General features: G+C 47.9%; 1 protein-coding gene across 3 annotated transcripts in view; it reads right to left on the reverse strand.

The window, feature by feature from the left end:
- CDC7 (cell division cycle 7) overlaps positions 1-13,915 on the reverse strand; it is a 76,436-nt gene that overhangs the window by 49,355 nt on the left and 13,166 nt on the right. For 2 of the 3 annotated variants that reach the window (XM_073571477.1, XM_073571475.1), the window contains exons 4-5: positions 11,752-11,892; positions 2,914-3,007 (exon numbers count right to left, since the gene is read on the reverse strand). In XM_073571477.1, coding sequence (XP_073427578.1) covers positions 2,914-3,007; positions 11,752-11,892 — 235 coding nt within the window. The remainder of the gene's footprint in view (positions 1-2,913; positions 3,008-11,751; positions 11,893-13,915) is intronic. The other variant, XM_073571476.1, reaches the window with a different exon arrangement.

Here is a 13,915-nt window from a genome sequence, read left to right on the forward strand (position 1 = left end):
GAAGTGGAATATTCTTGAATGGCCAAGTCAGTCACCTGATCTCAACCCAATTGAGCATGCATTTCACTTGTTAAAGACTGAGGGTACATGCACACGCTGCGGATTGCAGTCCAGATTTGGCCGCACGGATTTTGTAAAATCTGCAGGTCAAAATACCTGCGGTTTTACCTGCGGATTAGCCTGCGGTTTTGCATCTCCACAATGGAGGAGATGGCAAACCGCAGCGGAATCCGCAGAAAGAATTGACATGTCAATTCTTTCTGCGGTTTCAAAACCGCGCGGAAAAGTCAGCACCGTCTGCACTGAGGTTTTTTATTCCCATAGGGAATAATGGTACTGTACACCGCAGCAAAAACTGCTGCGGACCCGCAGTGGCCAAAACCGCTGCGGAACCGCAGCAGAATCCACAGCGTGTGCACACACCCTAAACTTCAGACAGAAAGGCCCACAACCAAACAGCAACTGAAAACTACCGCAGTGAAGGCCTGGCAGAGCAACAAAAAGGAGGAAACACAGCGTCTGCTGATGTCCATGAGTTCAAGACTTCAGGCAGTCATTGCCAACAAAGGGTTTTCAACCAAGTACTAGAAACGAACATTTTATTTACAATTATTTAATCTGTCCAATTACTTTTGGCCCCTTTAAAAACAGGGTGGCACATGTTAAGGAGCTGAAACTCCTAAACCCTTCATCCAATTTTAATGTGGATACCTTCAAATGAAAGATGAAAGTCTGAACTTCAACTGCATCTGAATTGTTTTGCTTAAAATTCATTGTGGTAATGTCTAGAACCAAAATTAGAAAAATGTTGTCTGTCCAAATATATGTGGACCTAACTGTATAAGGAACTGAACAGAAAAACAAAAAAAAAAAAAAAAACACAATGTCTGGCCTATGCTAGGATATGAAGGCTATATCCATGTTGATCCTTATAATACTGTGCTCTTCTGTCAAAACACAGGTTTAAGGATTCAATATTATGCAAAAAAAAAAAAAGTGTTGTGTGAATTGTCTTAATGTAATAAAGATTATGGTTCACTCGCAGGGAACAGCCATCATGTCCCATATAGTTGTCGTTTTTCAAATCCCTCTAAAAAGGACATATAGAGATAGTCCGGACTAAGTATGTTACGTTCCACAGACTGCTATATGTAACAGAATGCTGCATCAGTGTGCATACATCAAAATATTGATGCTGAAGCCAAGTGTGGAAAAAATATGCATACCTAGCAGGTGAGGGTCTCCAGGTGACAGACTATAGGATCCAAGTGTGCCGCATCTTGTGCTCGTGTGTCTTTTAAATGTGAGGTGATCTGTGCAAGAGGGAGTACTTCCGGGGTACTTGCCGCCGGCATGGACAGAAGTGCGCATGTGCCATCCGAAAATGGCCAAAGAAAGTCGAGTCATATCATAAACGGCATCATAATTTTTTATCCAGAGCACCTACGTTTTGCAGTGAGCACCCCTCTATTCTTTTTCTAATTTTTCAGTCAAAATGGCCATGTGAGGGCTTGTTTTTTGCGGGACAAGTTCCACTTTTGAATAACACGATTGGTTTTAAATATATCTCGTACTGTTAAACGGGAAAAGAATTCCAAGTGGGTGAAACTCCAAAAAAGTGCATTTCCACAACTTTTTTTTTTTTTACCATGTTCACTAAATGCTAAAACTGACCTGCCATTATGATTCTCCAGGACATTAGGAGTTCATAAACATCAAACATGTATAGGCTCTTTTTTAAGTGGTGAAAAAAAATTCCAAACTTTGGTAAAAAAAAACAAACAAACAAAAAAAGCCGCCATTTTCCGACACCTGTAGCGCCTCCATTTTTCGTGATCTGGGGCTGGGTGACTGCTAATTTTTTGCGCACCGAGCTGGCGTTTTTATTGATAGCAATTTGGTGCATATATGATCTTTTGATCGCCTGTTATCGCATTTTATTGTAATGTAGAGGCAACCAAAAAATGTAATTCTGGAGTTCTTAATTTTTTACTCGTTATGCCATTTAATGATCGGGTTAATTTTTTTTATATAGATTATATAGATTAATAGATCGGGCGATTCTGAACGTGGCAATACCAAATATGTGCATGTTTGATTTTTTTTCTTTGTTGCTATATTTTGAATGGGGCGAAAGGGGGGTGATTTGAACTTTTATATTTTTAAAAACTTTTTTTTTTTTTTTTTATAAACTTTTTGCATGCTTCAATAGTCTCCATGGGAGACTAGAAGCTGCAGTTGTCTGATCGGCTGTGCTACATACAGGCGATGATCAGATCGCCTGTATGTAGCAGAAATGCTCACTTGCTATGAGCGCCGACCACCAACTAGCAATGACAACCACAGAGATTTGCTGGAGACCGCTGGCTGTCATGAAAACCCATCGGTGACCCGAGATCACGTGACGCGGTCACCGAAGGGCGGGATTTCCGGTGCGCTTACCGGAAGCGAGAGTTAAATGCAGCTGTCAGAGATTGACAGCAGCATTTAACAGGTTAACAGCCGCAGGTGGATTGCAACTCAAAACAGCTGACATGTGCCAGGAAAGATGTGGGCTCAGTGCCAGAGCCCACATCAAAGGGAGGGATTCCAACGTGAGCGTATTATTACGCCCAACGTCGGAAAGGGGTTAAAAAAGGAGATAATGTCCAGTACCAGGCATAGGCCATCAAATTATGTGCAGAGATGCTGTGTTCTACCCCGTACACTGCTTATACCTGGCAATCGCCAGTGCAGATTTCAGATGGTTCGTAGGAGTACCGGGTCTAGGATGCCAACCGATCCAATTCTGATGGCCTACCCAACAGATCAGTCATTGATTGCTTAGTCCCGGGCAAGAAGTTTTAAATTATTCAGTCGCAGTGTAACTCCAAAATTGCATTATTTATTTAAAGAGGTCAAAATGAATCTTACCGGAAAATAATCATGCTCCAAATAAGGCATAACAATAACCACGTGATCGTTTTTCCTAAAGCAGTATTTTACCCCCATAACATTGTCTTCACCCCTAAGAAAGTAAAATATACATTAAAGTGACGCATGAAGCCAACATTGAAGTTAAATATCTTATGTTAAATTTAATAAATATGCATATATAGAGGCAAAATTACATAGACATGTTTAATAATAAAAGCCTTTTAAAAAGATAAAATGGAACCTGTCCCCCCAAAAAGGAGATTTTTGTGTACTCACCGTAAAATCTCTTTCTCTTAGCCTTTAATTGGGGGACACAGAACCGTGGGTGTTATGCTGCTGTCCACTAGGAGGCGACACTATGCATAATCTGAAAAAGATTAACTTTGGCTCCTCCTCTGCAGTATACACCCCTGGACGGCGTCAGCCTTCTCCAGTTTTGTGCCAAAGCATAAGGAGGAACGTAACCAAATAACATAACCATGCCTGTAAGAAGGCTACTATGTACGAGCTCAAAGAACAATATGAGAACTCAACAGTAAACAACAGCCCGTAAGGGCAACAGGGTGGGAGCTGTGTCCCCCAATTAAAGGCTAAGAGAAAGAGATTTTACGGTGAGTACACAAAAATCTCCTTTACTCTGTCGCCTAATTGGGGGACACAGAACCGTGGGACGTCCCAAAGCAGTCCCTGGGTGGGAAGCAGTGGACGAATATTGTGTTGACAGTTCCCTAGACTTGGGGTACTGCCGCCTGCAGAACCAGTCTACCTAGGCTCGCATCCGCTGAGGACTGGGTATGAACACTGTAGTGTTTCGTAAACGTGTGTAGGCTAGTCCAAGTGGCCGCCTTACACACTTGTTGTGCCGAAGCCTGATGCCGAATGGCCCAGGAGGCCCCTACTGCCCGTGTAGAGTGTGCCGTGATACCGGCCGGAAGAGGGGAACTGTTAAGTTGGTAGGCCTCATGAATGGTGGACTTGATCCACCTGGCAAGGGTAGCCTTGGAAGCCGGCAACCCCTTGCGACTACCTTCCGGAAGAATGAAGAGGGAATCAGATTTCCGGAAAGGTGCAGTCCTGGACACGTAAATCCGCAATGCTCTGACGAGGTCAAGCGTATGCAGAGCCTTCTCCACTCTATGAACCGGAACCGGGCAAAGGGAAGGCAGTGAAATCTCCTCATTGAGGTGAAAGTTGAACACAACCTTCGGAAGGAAGGATGGTACCGTGCGGAGAACCACCTTGTCTTGGTGAAAGGCTAGGAAAGGCCTTCTGCAGGAAAGTGCTGACAATTCCGACACTCTGCGTAACGAGGTGATCGCCACTAGAAAAACCACTTTCTGAGACAGAATGGAGAGTGGAACTCATCTAAGAGGTTCGAAGGGTGAAGCTTGCAATGCTGTCAGGACCAGATTGAGGTCCCACGTATCCAGCGGACGTTTGTAGGGAGGAACCAATCGGGAAACTCCCTGGATGAAAGTCCTTACTTGCGGTTTAATAGCAATGCGCTTTTGAAAAAGGACTGAAAGCGCCGACACCTGACTCTTAAGCGAACTTAAGGATAGCTTGGCATCTAGGCCCGATTGAAGAAAACCTAGTACCTTCGGGAGGGAATAAGGGAGTGGGACTTGTCCATGAGATTCGCACCAAGAAAAGAAAGCTCTCCAGGTGCGATAATAGAGCTTGGCGGAGGCAGGCTTCCTTGCCCTGATCATAGTTGCAATGACTGCCGGTGAAAAACCTGCCTGGGTTAGAATCCAGGTTTCAAGGGCCATGCCGTCAAATTGAGAGCCCCTGAATTCTGGTGGAAGAACGGACCTTGAGACAGAAGGTCGTGACGGTCGGGTAGACGCCAGGGGGCGTCTGCTGTAAGTTGGACGATGTCGGCGTACCATGTACGTCTGGGCCAGTCTGGCGCGATGAGGATGGTCGGAACTCCCTCTTGCTTGATCTTCCTCACGACCCTGGCGATTAGGGGGAGGGGTGGAAAAATGTACAGGAGTCGGAACTGGGACCAGTCCTAGACCAGGGCATCCGCTCCGAGCGACCGCGGGTCGTGTGTCCTGGCCATGAAATTGGGGACCTTGGTATTGAGATGGGATGCCATTAGGTCCACCTCCGGGGTTCCCCAGCGTTGACAGATCTGGTAAAAAATCTCGGGATGGAGAGACCACTCCCCCGAGTCCATTCCTTGCCTGCTGAGGAAGTCGGCTTCCCAGTTTTCTACACCCGGAATGTGTACCGCAGAAAGTACCGACCTCGTGTCTTCCGCCCAGTGGAGGATATGAGCCACTTCTCTCATCGCCTGGGCGCTGCGGGTCCCGCCTTGGTGGTTCACGTATGCCACAGCCGTGGCATTGTCCGACTGTATCCGTATGTGCGAGGCTGCAAGCAAGTGATGAAAAGCTCTCAGTGCCAAGAGGATGGCCCTGATTTCCAGAACATTGATGGGTAATGTCACTTCCCTCGGTGACCACTTGCCCTGTGCCCTGTGATGTAGGTGCACCGCCCCCCAGCCTGTCAGGCTTGCATCGGTAGTCAGGATCTTCCATTGTCCTGAGAGGAATGGCTTCCCTCGTGTAAGCGAGGTTGGTTTGAGCCACCAATGCAGGGACCTCCTGGTTGATGACGTCAACCTGAACTCCCTGTCGAGGGAGAAGGGGTTCCTGTCCCAAGACCTGAGTATGGCTAGTTGAAGGACCCTGAGGTGAAACTGGGCAAATGGCACTGCCTCTATTGCTGCTGCCATCCGGCCTAGGACTCTCATGGCAAACCGGAGAGATCGAGGAGGACTGCGAAGGAGTGTGCAAACTCCCAGACGGATGGCCAGTGTCTTGTCCTTGGGAAGGAGTACCAGGCCCCTGGCGGTGTCGAATACCATTCCCAGGAATGTTAAGAGTCCGAGTTGGGACAGTCGACGATTTCTGTAGGTTGACTAGCCATCCCAGGCGACTCAGAGTGTCTAATGTGATTGAAACACTGACCTCGCAGTCCTTGAAAGTGGGAGACTTGATGAGGAGGTCGTCCAGGTACGGGACGACTAGAATGCCTCTTGAGTGCAGGACGTCCATGGTGGCCGCCATGACTTTGGTGAACGTTCTTGGAGCCGTGGCAAGCCCGAACGGAAGGGCGACAAACTGGTAGTGATTTTGGTTGACCGCGAACCTGAGAAACCTTTGGTGGGTGGGAGCAATTGGTATGTGGAGGTACGCATCCTGTATGTCTATGGAGGCGAGGTATTCTCCCTGGTCCATGGATGCAATGATGGACCGGAGGGACTCCATGCGGAAATGACGGACCCGTACGTAATTGTTGAGCTGTTTTAGGTCCAGAATGGGTCGGACGCCGCCTCCTTTCTTGGGGACTACGAACAAATTTGAGTAGAATCCTCGGAATCTCTCGTTCGCGGGAACCGGCACCACAACTCCTGATTGAAGGAGAGAGGAAACCGCTTGGTGGAAAGCACGAGCCTTTTATGGTGGTGTTGGAGGAATAGAAAGGAAGGACCGGTTCGGTGGAACGGAAGTGAACTCTATCTTGTATCCGGAAGACACTATTTCCCTGACCCACCTGTCTTCTGTAATAGGTAGCCAGACTTGCTGAAAGAGTAAAAGTCGGCCGCCTACTGGTGGGATGTCTTCCGGAGGTCGCGAGTCATGATGAAGCGAAGTTCTGAGGTTTTCCTCCCTTGGGTTTCGCTTGGCCTGCTTTCGACTGCCAAGCCCTGTCCGGTCGCTGCTGCGTCCGTGGGTTGTCCCTGCGTGGAGAACGGTTACGGTTTTGCACTGGGCGCGAAACGGACCAGCCCGAGGAATTCCGAAAGGATCGGAATCGCGTCTGGTTTCTTCGTTTAAACGTGCGTTTCGGTTTTAGTTGAGGGAGAGAGGTACTCTTACCCCCAGTGGCATTGTCAATCATGGTGTCCAACTTTTCGCCGAAAAGTCTCCCAGTAAAATAAGGAAGTCGCGTGAGGGACTTCTTTGAGGCCGCATCCGCTTTCCATTCTCGCAGCCAGAGGATGCGTCGGATCGTGATGGCGTTTGATGCTATTCCCGCTACACCTCTGGCGGAATCCAGGGCTGCATGAATCATGTAGTCTGCTACCACTGCTATCTGGACCGCTTGGTCCGACAGCTCAGGATTTGAAGCCTGAAGACCCTCCTGTAGTTTTTTGGCCCAAGCCAGGATGGCCTTGGCTGCCCAAACTGAAGCAAACGCAGGGCCCAGAGAGGCACCTGCCGCTTCGAAAATAGAACGAGCCATGCGTTCTACTTGCCGGTCTGCTGCGTCCCTGAGGGTTGAGCTATACGGCAGAGAGAGTAAAGTCTGCGCTGCTAGCCTAGAAACCGGAGGGTCCACTTCAGGTGGATCTGTCCATTGTTTGGTGTCTTTCTGTGGGAAGGGGTACTTCGCTTCCAAATATTTGCGATTAGCGAATTTTTTGTCAGGCTGCGCAAACTGTTTGGTAAGTATTTTCTCAAACTCATCGTGATTAGGGAAGACCTTAGGTGGTTTCTGAACACTTTCGAAGCAAATCCTATGTTCTGGGACTTCCGGGGCCGACTCTGGAATTTTTAGCACCCGATGAATGGCAGAAATTATGTCCTCAACTAGCGCTGTATTGCTAGGGGGAGAAGGTACCACGGACCTGACCGTTTCGTTATCTGAGTCGGAGTCACAGATGTCCTCCGAATCCTGTGCCTCGCTAAGGAGATCCCTGGAGGGCGACCTGGGGCGGGGGTCTTCTGTGGTGGGGGATCCCTGTGGTAAATTGCGCTGTCTGTCTGTGGCAGGGGACTGCCCAGGAGACCTGGAATGACGCTGTCTCTCCCTGGAGGGGGACGACCTTGTGCTATAGTGCGACTCAGATGATCGAGACCTGTGGGTCCGCTTACGTCTGTGAGAGTCGGAAGCAGCATGTTCCTGAGACAAGCTGTCCGTTTGCTGTGTACCGTCCATAGCCGGGGCCCGACTCTGCAGAGCTTGCAGCAATGTGGCAGTTAGGTTGTCTATGGACTGTGACATAGACTGAGACATCTGAGTTGCCCATTCACTGACACTGAAGCGTCAGTAGGGACTCCCTGGGGTTCTGACCCAGAGTTCTGGATGCAGTCCCGGCAGTGCGGATACGTGCTGCCACTAGGGAGCGTGGCTTTGCAGGCTGTGCAGAATGCATAGAAACATTCCTGCCTGGTTCTCTTCCTTGAGCCCGGCATAGTGCACAGAGGCTGGCTATAAGGGATCGTACAGGGGTGGCTACGCAGAGGGAACCCACAGAGAGCCTTATAGGAAGTATAGATTCACAGCTGAGTATGAGAACCCAGCTGTGAGCTTACACACCGGTGTGCCCCTAGGTCCAGCGCAGACAGATCCCAGTTCTGTGCCCCCCGAAGACCGCTGTGATGCTCCTCTCCTGGATCTCATCCAGAAAAAATGGCCACCGGGACTCTGAGGAGAGGGAGGAGGGGGCGGAGAGCTGAAAAGGGCGCGCTGGGCTGTGTAAAAACGCCCCCTTTCTGCCTCAATCCGCCCCTTCTATGACACTCCAGTGTGTAATTTTGGTCATCCGGGGGGCGGGGAAAAGGTGGCGGCTTCGGCTAGGCCGAAGCCGCGGTCTAAATTAGAGGCCTGATGCCCAGGAGGGCTCCAGAGCGGCGCGGTAGTCCGGGGGGGGGGGCGGATTTGTACCGGACCCCCCCAGAATGGTCGACTGGATAGCGGTGGGGGCAGCAGGGGTAGCGGTTTCTATATGGGGGGGCCCCTGAAGCGCTATGGAGCCGCTGCTGTTGCAGAGACAGGGATGCAGAAAAACCCTGTCTCTGCTGTGCCATCCAGTCCGCACCCTCCCCCGGCCCCAACAGGATCCCTCAGCCGGCCTGGGGTCCCTGGAAGCTGCGGAATGCTGCCTGATCTCCGACCCTACCTGAGGCGTCTCAACCTAATGCCTCCTGCGGGGGATTAGGGAGGGTGCGTCTGTCACCGTCAGGGGGTCTTCATCCTCGCCTCAACCTCAACCCAGACCCCTTAAAGGGGTTGGGGAAGGAGGGGGGTCTCGACCTCGAACCAGGACCCGAGGGACTGGGGAGGGAGCGACATGGGGAATAGCCACCTCGACCTCAACCGGGTACCCCTGATAGGGGACCGAGGAGGGAGCCATGCCGGGAGTCTCGCTGGAGACCCACTTTTCTTCATCTGTATTTCCGGACGAAAGAAGGAAAAAACGGAAGAAAAAAAGGTGTGCCTCCTTGCGACACTAAGCAAAAACTGGAGAAGGCCGACGCCGTCCAGGGGTGTATACTGCAGAGGAGGAGCCAAAGTTAATCTTTTTCAGATTATGCATAGTGTCGCCTCCTAGTGGACAGCAGCATAACACCCACGGTTCTGTGTCCCCCAATTAGGCAACAGAGTAAATGCAATCCAATCTGCAGGCACCATGTTATAGAGCTGAAGGAGCAAAGTAGATAGATATATAGTATTATCAGAAAAGGTTCAACATGAACTGTGTTTTCATCATTTAATCCTCTGATCTTTCTGGGATTGTTGGTCCAGTGGGCGGTTCCATCATTGACAGTTATCTCTGTACGCAGTTATACAAAGAAAGCCATCAGTCACTGATAGGACCGCCCACTGGACCAAAAATCCCAGAATGAGCCAAGGTTTAAATGATTAAAACACAAGTTTTACTGAATCTTTTCTCACAAAATTATATCTACTCCATTCCCACTGCTCTATAACATGCTGCAGACTGCATTTTGGTGGTGACAGGTTTATTTTAAGTGATATAACAAGTTACTTCATGAATCGGGAGCACGGCTGCATGTTTGGATGGACTGCAGCTCATCAGTAACATGTTCAATGTTTCCACGCAACACAGATACAGGTGCATCTCACAAAATTAGAATATCATCAAAAAGTTCATTTATTTCAGTTCTTTAATACAAAAAGTGAAACTCATTATATATAGTCATTACAGAGTGATCTATTTCAAGTGTTTATCTGTTAACGTTGATGATTATGGCTAACAGCCAATGAAAACCTAAAAGTCATTATCTCAGTAAATTAGAATAATTAACAAAACCACCTGCAAAGTCTTCCTAAGCGTCTAAAAAGGTCCCTTAGTCTGTTTCAGTAGGCTCCACAATCATGGGGAAGACTTCTGACTTGACAGATGTCTAGAAGGCAGTCATTGACGCTCTCCACAAGGAGGGTAAGCCACAAAAGGTCATTGCTAAAGCAGCTGGTTGTTCACAGAGTGCTGTATCCAAGCATATTAATGGAAAGTTGAGTGGAAGGAAAAAGTGTGGTAGAAAAAGGTGAACAAGCAAGCAGGATAACAGCAGCCTTGAAAGGATTGTTAAGAAAAGGCTATCCAAAAATTTGGGAGAGATTCACAAGGAGTGGACTGCTGCTGGAGTCATTGATTCAAGAGCCACTCAGACGTATCGAGGACATGGGCTACAAGTGTTACATTCTTTGTGTCAAACCACTCATGACCAATAGACAACGCCAGAAACGTCTTACCTGGGCCAAGGAGAAAGAGAACTATACTGTTGCTCAGTGGTCCCAGGTGTTGTTTTCAGATGAAAGTAAATTTTGCATTTCATTTAGAAATCAAGGTCCCAGAGTCTGGAGGAAGAGTGGAGGCCACAATCCAAGTTGCTTGAGGTCTAGTGCGAAGTTTCCTCAATCAGTGATGGTTTCGGGAGCCATGTCATCTGCTGGAGTAGGTTCACTGTGTTTTATCAAGACCAAAGTCAGTGCAGCCGTCTACTAGGAAATTTTAGAGCACTTCATGCTTCCCTCTGCCGACAAGCTTTTTGGAGATGGAAATTTCATTCTCCAGCAGGACTTGGCACCTGTCCACACTGCCAAAAGTACCAATACCTGATGTAAAAACAGTATCACCGTGCTTGATTGGCCAGCAAACTCACCCCACCTTAACCCCATAGAGTATCTATGGGGTATTGTCAAGAGGAAGATGAGACACCAGACCCCACAATGAGACGAGCTGAAGGCTGCTATCAAAGCAACCTGGGCTTCCATAACACCTCAGCAGTGCCACAGGCTGATCGCCTCCATGTGATGCTGCACTGATGCAAAAGGAGCCTCGAACAAGTATCAGCGCATTTACTGAACATACATTTCAGTAGGCCAACATTTCGGATTTTAAAATCATATTTCAAGCTGGTGTTATAAAGTATTTTAATTTACTGAGATAATGACTTTTGGGTTTTCATTGGTTGTAACAGGGCTGTGGAGTCGGAGTCGTTGCTCATTTTGGTGGAGTTGGTATAAAATGGACCGACTCCTAAAATATATAATACATTGGGTAAAGTAGTTCAATGCAGAATGTGCTGAATATTTTTTCATAGGAATTTGGGAAAGTTATGAAATGTCCTATAAATGTATAAATGGCTGTTCTATTCCTGATCAAAGGCTACATTCACACACAGTTTTTGCTGCGCTTTTTGAGGATACGTTTTAGAGCTGCAAAAGCAGATCAGCTTTTTAAAAAAACCGCATCACCTGAAAGGTTCTTGAGCTCATAGATAATGTTTTCAATAGCAAAAGCAGATTATAAAAACGTCGCACAAACTGACATGCTCATTCTTTGTGAGGATCCGATTTTGAGCCCAAAAACGGATCCTCACAAAACGATGTGTCTGAATGTCATATCTTGAAACCCACTGACTTTGCTGGGATGCCCAGAGTCACTGCATTTTACTGCAAAAAACGGATCCGCAAAAACGCAGTGTGTGAATCATGGCCGTAGCCAGCGAGGGGTAGGGGGGCAGCTGCCCCCCCTAGAAGCAGGGGCACGCACCTATCAAAACTCACTTGTATGCTGCAGTGCTCCCGTCCTGCACCGGCTCCAGACTGCAGGGGGCAATCTCCCCTCCTCTGTTCTGTCTTCTGCCGTCTTCACCAGAGAGAGGAGGGGTGCCTGCCCTGCACAGGATCCGATTCCTGGGCCCCGAGCTGGAGAAAGTGAGAAAGTGAAAGTACTACTGCTCATCTCTGTCACAGGAAGGTAACTAATGCTAATATTGTAGGTGATTATGTGCTCTCTGTAAAAGGAAGATCTTAAAAAGACTCTCAAAAGACGCTTCATGTTTCTTAAAATGGATGCCTGCACACGTCAGAGTGAACTATTTTGCCATCAATGTTCGATATGTTTGTGACAACAAAGAAATGGTTACCAAGACACTGGCAGTAAAAGATACTAAAGCTCATCCAGGCCTTAGTGGAAAAAGTTGTGCAAGATTACAAACTCAAAAAAGAACAGGTTCTTGCTATTGTAACGGACAATGCTTCAAACATGATAAGTACAATTAAACTGATGAATGAGAGTAATGAACAACAGCTAGAAGAAAATGTAGGATTCAGTATGTTTGAGATGGAAGGCCACAGTGCTGTTCATGTAACTGAGGAACAAACAGATATTACAAAAGAACAGCAGAATTATACTGTAGAAATAGATGATCTTGTTGAAGATGCTTCAAAACACTTTCATATTCATCACATGCGTTGTGTTGTGTACATGCTGCAGCTGGCAATAAGAGAGTCTGCAAGAGGGACATGCTGGAAATCTGATTGGAAAAGTGAGGAAATTGGTTATTTCTGCCAGAACCCCTAAGGCTAGTTTCACACTAGCGTTTATGAGCGCAGCGATGGCCTGCGCACGGCCGCCGCTAAGCCCCGCCCCCTGTCGCGCCTCCGCCGGTAGCTCCGCCCACCGGCACATGACGCTGCATGCGCCCCCTATCTTTATCACTGGGGGCGCAGGCCGTGCGCAGTATGCGTTTGGCGGCACATGCGTCCTTTTGACGGTGCGCCGACCTGCGCCAAACGCAACCTGCTGCAGTTTGGTTGCGTCGGCGCACCGTCAAAAAGGCGCATGCGCCGCCAAACGCATACTGCGCACGGCCTGCGCCCCCTGTGATAAAGATAGGAGACGCAGGGCGCATGCAGCGTCATGCGCCGGTGGGCGGAGCTACCGGCGGAGGCGCGGCGGGGGTGGGGCTTAGTGGCGGCCGTGCGCAGGCCGTCGCTGCGCTCATAAACGCTAGTGTGAAACTAGCCTAAAATTGATTTAATCTTGAAGAGACGTGCTGGGAAAGGAGCAATTGTCGATCAAGCCACTCAGTGGGGCAGCACTTATTTAATGATTGAGCGATTGCTTGAACTAAAAGTTTCTTATAGATATGGCGAACCCTCAGGTAACCCTAAATGAAGGTTAATGGACACAGGTGGCTGAATTGAAGGAATTGTTTAATCACCATTTTACCGTGACAAAAAAATTACAAGCTGAAGATTTAACTCCTGGCATTTTCATAAGGGAGTAGAAGAACTTGCTATTTTGTCTGTCCCAAAGAGGTTTAATCGCAGATGGCATTTCTGCTTCAATGAAGCGGAGAGACACACAGCTATTGGAAAATAAAATTTTTCTGGCACCTGTTTATGTGGACCCAAGTCATCGTATATTGCTTGATGATCATCAGCTTACTAAAGGAAAAGAAGCTCTGACTGAGGTAGCAGTTAGGATGAGTGGCCTACAGGAGGACTGCCAGGTGCAAGAGGACTTGGGTCCTGACAGTGCTACTGCTGCCATATCTTCATCTTCATCAGATGAGGAGTTTGAATTTGACAAGTATTTGGATGATATGGAGCAGGCACAGCGTTGCCGCAAGGAAAGAGATTTCACCGTCTCCTATAGCAAGCAGATTGACCATATTTCAGCAAAATGTTTCACTTGCTCTCAAAGAAATAGAAAAATTCAATCGTTCATCAAAACTGACTGTGCATGAGGCAATTCCTTTATACCCGGAAATTGTTAGAGATGTTGCCCATGTGGTTACAGCTTTGCCTCCAACCCAAGTTAGGCTGTGTGCCCACAGTAGCATTTTTTAAGCGTTTTTGAAGCATTTTTAGGGGTCAAACCGCTTCAAAAACGCTTAAAAGAAGCTTCCCAATCATTTTAATGCTTTTTGGCCTTTTTGTG

This window comes from Dendrobates tinctorius, unplaced genomic scaffold (genome assembly GCF_039654945.1).
Source record: "Dendrobates tinctorius isolate UK_male_01 unplaced genomic scaffold, ASM3965494v1 ptg000029l, whole genome shotgun sequence".
NCBI classification, from domain to species: Eukaryota; Metazoa; Chordata; class Amphibia; order Anura; family Dendrobatidae; genus Dendrobates; species Dendrobates tinctorius.